Genomic DNA, 9,079 nt, shown 5'->3' on the forward strand with positions numbered 1-9,079 from the left:
TGGAAACCGGGGAAAGGCGTGTGCAGCTGGCGGTTGTAATTGGGTGGTCAAGGAAGCTCCTTAAGGCGGAGATAGACATTAAGCTCTCACCTGGGTCTTGTAGCATGAGATCCAAGAGTGACTTTAACCCAGTTTTCCCCTCCGAGAAGCCAATCTTGCAGTTGTGCCGACTTAAAGGGCACAGGAGCGGAAATGAGGAAACAAAGTAGAAAACTTAGAGGCGCTTCAGTGAGAGATGATTTAGCACCGGATGGAAGAGGTGGCAGTGAACTTGGAGGGCTAGAGGTAGATAGGGTGAGAGGTAGAAGCAACAGAGCTTGCTAGTGAACTGGACATGGAGTTGAGCAAGGGCACGGAATCGCAACGACTCTGGTTCTACCAGAGCAGTCGGGTAGATGGTGGCCCCATTTATGTTGAGGATGAGGAGGGGCAGTCAGTTTGTGAATTAAATAGACTAGGTAAATCATAAAGCCCTGGGCCTGACTGTATTGAGTAAGAGAGGGAACAGGGTTTTGATTGTTTGTTTAAAAAAAATTTTTCCCCAGGAATTTTAAGGTAAGTAGGTTCCAGTGCAAGTGGCCTTAGCGGGGCAGTAGGTTACAGGTTGGGTGGTCCACCTCAAGGTCAACAGCCCACACCCAGTAGCCAAAGCTCCACCGTAGGAAGATGAGACTTTCTGCCTCCGTAAAAACATATAGCCTCGACACCCAAAGGGGCAGTTCTGCTCTGCCCAAAAGGACCACTGACCGGAAATGGATTTGATGGCAGTGACTGGTGTTGCTGGTTTAGGTCCCAGTTCCTTGGCCCCACCTAGTCTCTGGCCCTGATTAACCAACTGTTGTGTCTGGAGACACGAAGGCAAAGCCTGCCAGGCCTGGCCTTGCCATACAACAAAGGGGGGCCACCTTGGGCAACGTGGCGTTTTGTTGCTTTTCCTTTTTAAAATCAGTGCCACCGAACACTTCCGCCCGAGTGTGCAGAGAGGATATTAACCAAGGTGGGCTGTGTGGTCTTCTCCATTGAACTTCTGCTTGATGGGCTTGGGGAAGGAAGGATCCAGCCTTCTGAAATGGCCAGGTGCCCGTGGGGAAGGCCGTGTTTTTGTTTCCAAGTGTCTGGCGTGTTGGTGTGCAGTGGATGGCAGGTAGCTCAAAAAGGCGCTCATGACTGAGGCTGGAGTCGGAGGTCTGTCTGGGTGTCCCGTTGCTGGGCTCTGTGGTCTGGCCAGGAGGGCATGGTGGGGTGTGGGGCTGGACCAGCCTGCTCTGTGGTGTTCTTTGCTGCCTACTGCTATTTCTGTGTTTCCTCCCTGCAGGGCTGAGTTTGTCAGGATCGGGGGTACATGGTGTTTATTTTGTTTTTTCCCCCGTTTGTTTCCCTACCACCTTCCACGCTTTTCTCCCCACTACCTCCCACCTTACCTAGTGGTTACACCACAGACACCATAAGGAACGAGCTGTTCCCTTGGAGAAGGCCAATGACGTCTGGACACTCCCTGAAAATCAACACACTTGTGGCATGTCTGCTTCCCCTTATATGTCCCTTACCTCCCTTGCCACCTCGCAGCAAATGGGCCATTGAGGCCAAGAAAGAGCATCTGGGCCGGGAGCCTGTATCTGAAGTGTGCTTCTGTTCTCCCTCTGCCCTCACAGCCCTGTTGAGCCCCCTCCAGGCGCCCGCGCTCGCTGTCAGGTATGCATCAAAGAAGACAGGTGGAAGCTCCAAAAACCTTGGTGGAAAGTCACCCGGCAAACACTTTGGCATCAAGAAAATGGAAGGTGAGAACCCTCCTCAGCCGTGTGTCCCAGCCACACCCGCCCTGCTCCCCCCGTGCTGCTGCTCAGGAGAGCAGAGAAAGCATGGGGTGTGTTGCGCTGTACACTGCCCATCTCACCAGGGAATTTGAGGAGTTGGGTCCAGGCAGAGGAGCAGACAAATGTGGACCTAGGCTATGTGACAGGAGCAGAGGGGTGGGGGCCAGGCTGCCTGTACTGGACTCCGCTGCCGTTGTTTCTGACCAGGGTTGTAGGCAGCACTTGAGCAAGGAAGGCGAGAATGGCCACGGTTCTTGGCGTGTATTGTGCTGCAGGAACAGGGGGACTTGAGTTAATCTCTCTGTGCACTTCTCTTTCAGGGCACTACGTTCATGCTGGCAACATCCTGGGGACTCAGCGCAAGTTCCGTTGGCACCCGGGAGCCCACGTGAGTTGCTCTGTGGTCCCCTTGTTTTTCTCAGACCCCTTCTCTGTACCTGAGGACAACATCAGGCTCTTACCAAATGCCAAGCATCAACGCGCACAGTCTACATCACCTCATTTCATCTGAGCCTCCTCTTGGGGAGGGATTGTCGTCGGTGGCTGAGCCAGACTCACTGGAGAGCAGGTGTAGCATAGGGGGGCTGGCTTTCTTTGTTCTCTTGTGGAACCCAGTTCTAGAAGGAGATGCCTAGTGGCTTCAGGTAAACTTTGGGGTTTTGTTTTTTTTAGAATCACAAGAAAAGAATTTCAATTTGTTTGTTTTCTTATTTCTAAAGTCTCCTTTTGCATAAATTCATTATTAGATTGCTTAAAAGACAGCTTGGATTTAATAAGATGTAATGCAGCATACACTAGGCAGGGATTTTCATTTCAGTCAGTTGGGAATACTTTGAGAAGACTTCCAGAACTCTGTCCTTCACATGATTTGAAATGTTGGTTTAGTGTCCTTTGTAGTCAATCTGCCTCCTACCGCCTTGTTGTTGTTTTAGTGAGCACAGAAAGGCTGGTGTCAGCCTCTGTTTCAGGATGCTGAGTGTGGATTTATGGTAAAGGTCGGTTCAGTTTTTTGAAGGTGAGGCATTGGATGCTTGCTTCCTGGACTTGCTGAGGTAACAGCAACAATGCAGGTGAAATGTTTTGAGTTGGACAGTCTGCTAAGCTCTTTGTGGCTTTTAACTTGCTTAACCCTGAAATGACCCTGGAAGTAATCGCTCCGTGTTGGCGGTGGCAGATCTGAAGCATAGTGAAGTAGAGTGGATGGCCCAAGCTCACATAGTTACCCGTAGCAGTGCTGAGATTGGAGGCAGGCAGCCCGGTGCTCGAGCCAGAGACCGTGCTGGACCGCCTGGGCAAACATGGTAGATCTCAAGTTCTAAGGACAATCAAAGCTAAGATGCAGTTTTAAAAACTGTATCTTCCTGCAGCACCTAAGTGATGTAACCACTGCGGCTCATCTTGCTCATCTGTCAAGTTGGGCTAGAAGTAGCAGTGTCCCCGTGTAAAGATTACATGACTCCATGTACATGAGTGTGCATGGAACAGTGCTTGCACGAGTCAGCAGTTATTGGCATGTGTATGATTCACATAGCTTTGGTCCGTTCTTTGTGTGGAGCCTGCGCCTTACAGTCATAATGGCAATCAAAAGACATCCAGAGTAGGGTTCAGTGGGACAGCTCCAGTGGGGAGAGAAACAGGTTCCCAGAGGCAGTGATTGGGACGTCTTCCTGGGTGTGGATTGGGGTCTATCCCACATACCTGCCACCCGTGCCCGGCCCCAGCAGCCACCAGGAGCCCAACAGTGGTCTTTTCCCTTCTCTGTCGTGAACTCAGGAGGGTAACAAAGGCCCGGCTGTGCCTGTCAGCTGGAGCTTTCAGAGCCCACCCTGGACCTCAAGCCAGAAGCCTTGGGAGTGACCGCCTAGCTGTCCCCCCAACTGACTGGTCTCTATGTTGCAGGTGGGGCTGGGGAAGAGGAAGTGCCTGTATGCCCTAGAAGATGGGATAGTCCACTACACGAAGGACGTCTATGTGCCCAGCCCCAACAACGCAGAAGCCATGGATCTGGTCACCAGGCTGCCCAAGGGTGCTGTGCTCTATAAGACTTTTGTCCACGTGCTTCCCACCAAGCCTGAGGGTACCTTCAAGCTGGTAGCTATGCTCTGAGCTCCTGGTTGAGGATGCTGGACAGAGACAGGATCCCAGGTGCCCAGAGAGGGCAGTATCAGAAGCAGTGTGGATGATGGCGAGGCCTCCCATGGAGGCAGTCTGCTTGGTGGTGACTCTGCAGGACGTGCAGCTGGAACCCCCTTTGGGAGACATAAGCTGGGCCAAAAATAAAAGTAGTTGGAGTTATAAGTCTGTGCTGTTCCGGCACACCTGGACAGACTCACCGTACTGATCTGCTTTGTGCTCTTGGCTACTGGCCAAGGGAACGGGAGCAGGATGTGGGCTTACCGCGAGCAGAAAGGAGGGGGCTTTCTGTGGAGGGGAAGCTGCCTCGGCACCACCCCCCACCTCCAAAGGAAGGAAGATGAGGACATGTGTTAGTGGGTGTCAAGCTGCTTCCAGGGCCGAGCCTGGGCCGGACGGGGGGGAGGAGGTCCGTAAAGGGAGGGCAGTCCTGCTCTCCTGGAGCCACTGCCATAGGAAGTTGGGCCCCCAGAGATGATCCTATGGTAGATCCTCCTGAGAACAGGCCCTTCGAAGGCAAGGCAGAGTTGGGGAGATCCCACCCCTACATTCTCTATGGTTCTTGAAGTGTCTCAAACCATAAACAGCCACGCGAATGTGGCTTCCCCAAAACTCCGGGGAAACTAGAGTAGGCTGAGGCCAGTGTGCGTTGTCAGCACCCCCAGGACCCCTAGAAGCTGAGCTTCAGAGTCAAGAACCAGAACAGTGATGCAGCTGGGAGGGTCATTGGTGGCAGACAGTAGCGGCCTCCTGAGAGGGGCTTCTGGAGTCCCAGGACATCCTTTCTGGGACTTCCCTGTGCCCTGAGGACAGAGAAGGCTCCCAGTCTGCTTTGAACTTTCTGCCTAGTTCTCTTGGGCCATGGCTTCAGATTCCATCTCCTGCAGCTCCTTGGCAGAGGCCACTTGGGGTCTGTGGAGTGGGGCTACAGGTGCTGAGGCTCAGCCGGGCTGTCCTTATTAGGCAAAGGGACTTGACAGGCTCAGCACTATCCCTGCTGGTCCCTGGTGGAATGAGTGTGGGCATGGGCAGGATGGAGAGGCGGTTCTTGCCCACCCAGTGGTGGTGGCGGTGCCTTGTGCGAGGCTGAGCCAGGGCTGGGTGGTGGTGCAGGCTGTGACTGGAGGACCTCCTCGTAGCTTGGTGGCAGCTGGAGGAGTGAGAGAGCCGAAGCCCTGCTCATTTCCTGTCCCTTCCCGGAAATGAGTCCTAAGTGTGCACCCGTCTCCCTTGGGAGCCAGTTCTGAGTTGCAGGGAAGCTGCCTCAGCTGGGCTCTGCCATCTTGCCCTCTGCCTAAACAGATGGGCCTCCAGGCAGGTTCTGGGGTGCTCCTAGGCCTGTCCCCAGGTGCTGCAACTGCACATTGTGCATGTGTATTTGTTTCCAAAGACACCACCCCCCCCCAGTCTCTCTCTGCTGGCCAAGCCCAGAGCGCTGTGCATCAGTGGTCACCTGTCCTGAGCTCTATCATAGCTGGGCAGGTGAGCTGGCTGCCACCAGGGAAGGTGGTGGCTGCGGGGTGGGCCCCCGCAGAACAAGTGACCTCAGTGACCAAGAAATGCCAAGGAAGTCAGGTGATCCAGCCTCAGTTTATTTTGGTCCTCCCTTCTAAGTGTCGTGGTTCCCCCCCCTACACACACACAGTGTAGTTAGTCCTAGACATGCAGAAGCCTCCTCCCTGCCTCGGGACCTCTGCCCATACCTTTCCCACCATCTCCAGGTCTCCTTACCTGTATCCCCTGGGGTTCTTGCCCCACTGGCGGGACCTGAGGGCGAGGGCATCCTAGGGACCATGGGAAAAGCAGACAGATTCTCTCAAGCCTTCCCCCCTTGCATCTGGAAAGTATGCGTGGCTGCGGAGACCTCAGGCCTCAGTGGTGCCCCTAGCTTGTTCTGTGCTGGCCTTCCTGTTCCTGCCCCTCAGCCCCTGCTCCAGTGCTGGTACCTAGAGCCTGGGGAGGCTGTGCTCACTTTTTGTACCCAAGATGCCATCTGGTGCCCAGGCCCTGGGGAGAGGACTGACAGTTCTGCAGCTGCCACCTCTCCTTCACAGAGCTGGGGGGAGGGGGGGCGCCTGCTAGTGGCTTGGAGAGCTGGGAAAAGACCATTGTCTCTGAGCAGCTCCTCAGTGGTGTCTGCTAGCTGGCAGGGTCGGGGTGTGCCCTTGGCATGCTGCAGCCATGGCCCCGAAGAGGCTGAGGCAGGAAGACCAGAAGGTAGGGAGTGGTGAATCCCAAGGCTCCGTTCAGAGGACAGTTGCTTCTTGGTGGCAGGATTGTGTGTCGGGGTGCTTCCGTACTGACCGGGGCTCCATGGAGTGGCAGCCTGGGGCAGTCTCCTGAGTCACACTGCACTCATCCCCAAGGTCTGGGGAGCAGGGAGCACGGAGGCCTTTCCTCCCCTCGAGAGTTCGTCTTGGAAACCCAGAGGAGCAGTTCTCCTGACCTAAGGGTCGCTGAGCCGGCACCTTACTGGCAGTGTGGGTTTGCTGCTCTAGGTGGGACTGGGGAGGGGCACAGGGTGCCTCTGCCCAATGCTGGGACTCCACAGGTGGTACTCACCAGGGGCCGCCACCGTGCCTTGGAAGCTGTTGTCTATGGTGATGTCCGGGCAGTGGCAAGGGGGTGCCAAGTAAGGGCATTGGTCTTGGAGTGCAGCCAGTAGGCCACAGCTCAACCTAAAAACTGACCCTGGAGGGCCACTTCAGGCAGGGGGTGGGAGCCGCTCTCAGCCTCACCCCTGCCTGGCTGGGTCAAGCCATGGCTCTTCTGATAGCCACCTCAGGGTCCTGCTATAACTTCCTTGGCCAGGGCTTTGTGGGACCAGGCATGGCTTTGCAGAGCTTCATACACAACCAGAGCTCCAACTTGACCAGGTCCCCCCATGCCTCGCTGTCTACATCCATTTCCCATTGGCCCAGGGACCTAGATTCCTGGAGCCAGTGGGCCAACCTCTGATGGCTCTTGGCTCACCCTCCTTGAATGGTACAGCGGGTGGTGTACAGTTGCCTTGGAAACTGGAGGCCACAAAACACAAAAGCTGCCCCACCCTGCCCTCAACCTCCCTGCTGAAGGAAGGGTGCAACGCCCCCACCTCCACTCTGGGCCTTGCCAGCCACTCTGAATCCTGATCCCGACCCAGGGGCCCAGCCAGGGGAGGGCATCAAAGCTGCCCAAAGCCCCAGCTCCTCTGTAAGTAGTGGGGGCAAGGGCACTGCTGGGGATCAGGCAGAGAAAGGGCCTGAACCTGGAAGCTGGGCCTGCCCGGTGTCCAGCAGGGCCTGCAGGCTTCTCTGCCAGTGAGGTGGCCTTGGGGGCCCAAGCAGCAGGGTGTTCAGTCAACTGTTTGAGAAGCCCCTGGGGCTGCCCGTCAGGCCGTTAAACCAGACCCTGGCGGCAGCAGGCCTGGTGTAACGCTGGTGAGTGGGAAGGGGGTGGGAGGGACCAGCACACAGCCCACCCAAGTTCAAAATAAGTATTTCACGTGGAGGTGTTGGGCTTGTCTCCCGGCATGACTGTGGGTTGATCTGGCCACAGGTTGGCTGGTGACCCCCACCCCTTAGTGTCTAAATGGACTCAGGTGCTGAACCCCAGATGCATTTTGTTCTGGACCTAAGAATTGATCATAGAGATATACTTAAAGCCCTGCAGGACTTGAACTGTCCCTTCAGCTGAGGGGGGCCATTGAGGACGGTTCACAGCGGCTCGTGTCCATTTCCTGAGGCAGCAGGTGGCCAAGCGTCATTGTCTATCTGCAGAGCAGCAGCTGTGTAGGTTTGAATTTCGGCCTTTCCCTTAACAAATGAGCGCTTGCCCACTGTACCACCAGGGCTCCCCTCTTCTGACAGGAACCAAAGCATCGTCGCCCGTAGTCCCAGAACCCAATCTGGTCTCCCTGGAGATCGAGCTGCAAATCCGTTGACCATGCCCAGCGGGTCTCTGCCCCTGCCTCAGAGGGCTCTGAGGGGCAGGGGAGATGGAGGCCCAAAAGGCAGTCCCCAGCTGGCACGGGCAAGCAGCCAGGACCCCACCACAAGGTCGGCCCTCCACTATCCTGGCCATGTGGCAGCCTGGGCTGGATCTGGGCCCTTTGTTCCCCAAGCTGAGGGGACCAACCTGGTACGGCTGGTTGAGAAAGTGATTTTAAAGATCTAAGAGATCTTCACCCTTACCCCAGCCTTAAGGTGTGCATAGTGGGTCCAGAGTCTGGGCACACCTTTCCAACAACCCCTCCCAGTGACCAGGAACCTGCCGCTTCCTGTCCATACAGGGCCAAGACCCTTGGGACCTCAGTCCTGAGCACGCTGCCCGAGTCGGGGTGACCCAAGAATCCCTAGCCAGGAAGCCCGGCCAGCCGTTACCCTGGCTGGGCCGTGGGGAGCCAGTGCTGGGGGATGATGGCAGAGACGGCTCTGCCTCTGGACCCTTTTACTTCTCAGGGAGCTGGATTCGAGGGTTTCTTGGGCCTTAGCTTCTGAGCGAATTCTGGACCACGTCTCACTCAGCGGGCATGAGACCGCCACCATATGATGGCCGGTAGAGTCCCAGCCTCCAGGACTTCTAGGAGAAGGCCCCACAGGGATGTGTCCCGGCCGAGGAGGGAGCAAGGAGGCTGAGTTGAGAGAAAGATATATTTTTTCTGTTGCATATTTCAGACTCCATACTGAGCATCAGGCACAATGCTACTCCAGGTATCCTGAGCCCAACGGTGGCCTTCCAGCTGCCCAGGGCTGGAGACCCAGGCCCACTTGCAGTTCTGGGGCACCTGGGCAAGTCCCCATGTCTCCGGAGGGCCTGGTGCCCGGCCTTTCCCACAGAAGACCAGCATACACCAGAGCAACCTAGAGCCAGCCCCACCCGCTCCTCTAGGCCACCTGTGCCCCCCACCGGAGTCCTTCTCGGCAGGCCCAGCATCACTTGCCCCTGCAGCCTTCGAGGTGCACCCCAGAGGTCCCGGTGTCAGCAGATGGGCTCGTCAGGCTCTGATCCCCGGAGCCACTTCCTGGGCTGCTGGAGCCCTATTGCACGTCTTTCCTTTCAGGGCGACTCACCCACCACCCATTCCCTGCTTTAAATAAAAAAATACAAACTAACAGGGAGGGTGAGGCCGTGTCTGGCGTGGACAGCCGGGG

General features: G+C 56.2%; 2 protein-coding genes across 2 annotated transcripts in view; one reads left to right on the plus strand and one right to left on the minus strand.

Moving 5' to 3' along the window:
- Window positions 1–1,334: 1,334 nt before the first annotated feature.
- Window positions 1,335–4,143, plus strand: MRPL27 (mitochondrial ribosomal protein L27). The gene is made up of 3 exons (XM_013005768.2): window positions 1,335–1,778; window positions 2,135–2,202; window positions 3,714–4,143. The coding sequence occupies exons 1-3, from the start codon at window positions 1,343–1,345 to the stop codon at window positions 3,918–3,920; spliced, it is 711 nt and encodes a 236-aa protein (XP_012861222.2). The 5' UTR covers window positions 1,335–1,342; the 3' UTR covers window positions 3,921–4,143.
- A 649-nt stretch (window positions 4,144–4,792) lies between these two features.
- The window catches only part of XYLT2 (xylosyltransferase 2), a 136,346-nt gene continuing 132,059 nt past the window's right edge, over window positions 4,793–9,079 (minus strand). The window contains exons 9-11 of the mRNA XM_045299310.1: window positions 6,248–6,315; window positions 5,679–5,731; window positions 4,793–4,859 (exon numbers count right to left, since the gene is read on the minus strand). Of these exons, the coding sequence (XP_045155245.1) occupies window positions 4,793–4,859; window positions 5,679–5,731; window positions 6,248–6,315 (188 nt within the window). The remainder of the gene's footprint in view (window positions 4,860–5,678; window positions 5,732–6,247; window positions 6,316–9,079) is intronic.

The sequence above is a fragment of the Echinops telfairi genome, unplaced genomic scaffold (assembly GCF_000313985.2).
Source record: "Echinops telfairi isolate 266 unplaced genomic scaffold, ASM31398v2 ScPeMD7_7458;HRSCAF=8496, whole genome shotgun sequence".
In the NCBI taxonomy this organism is placed as follows: Eukaryota; Metazoa; Chordata; class Mammalia; order Afrosoricida; family Tenrecidae; genus Echinops; species Echinops telfairi.

Coding starts and splice junctions, on each gene's coding strand:
- MRPL27 (XM_013005768.2), top strand. CDS start 1,343: ATGGTGTTTATTTTGTTTTTTCCCCCGTTTGTTTCCCTACCACCTTCC. Junction 1,779..2,134: donor TGGCATCAAGAAAATGGAAG/GTGAGAACCCTC, acceptor CTTCTCTTTCAG/GGCACTACGTTCATGCTGGC. Junction 2,203..3,713: donor GTTGGCACCCGGGAGCCCAC/GTGAGTTGCTCT, acceptor TCTATGTTGCAG/GTGGGGCTGGGGAAGAGGAA.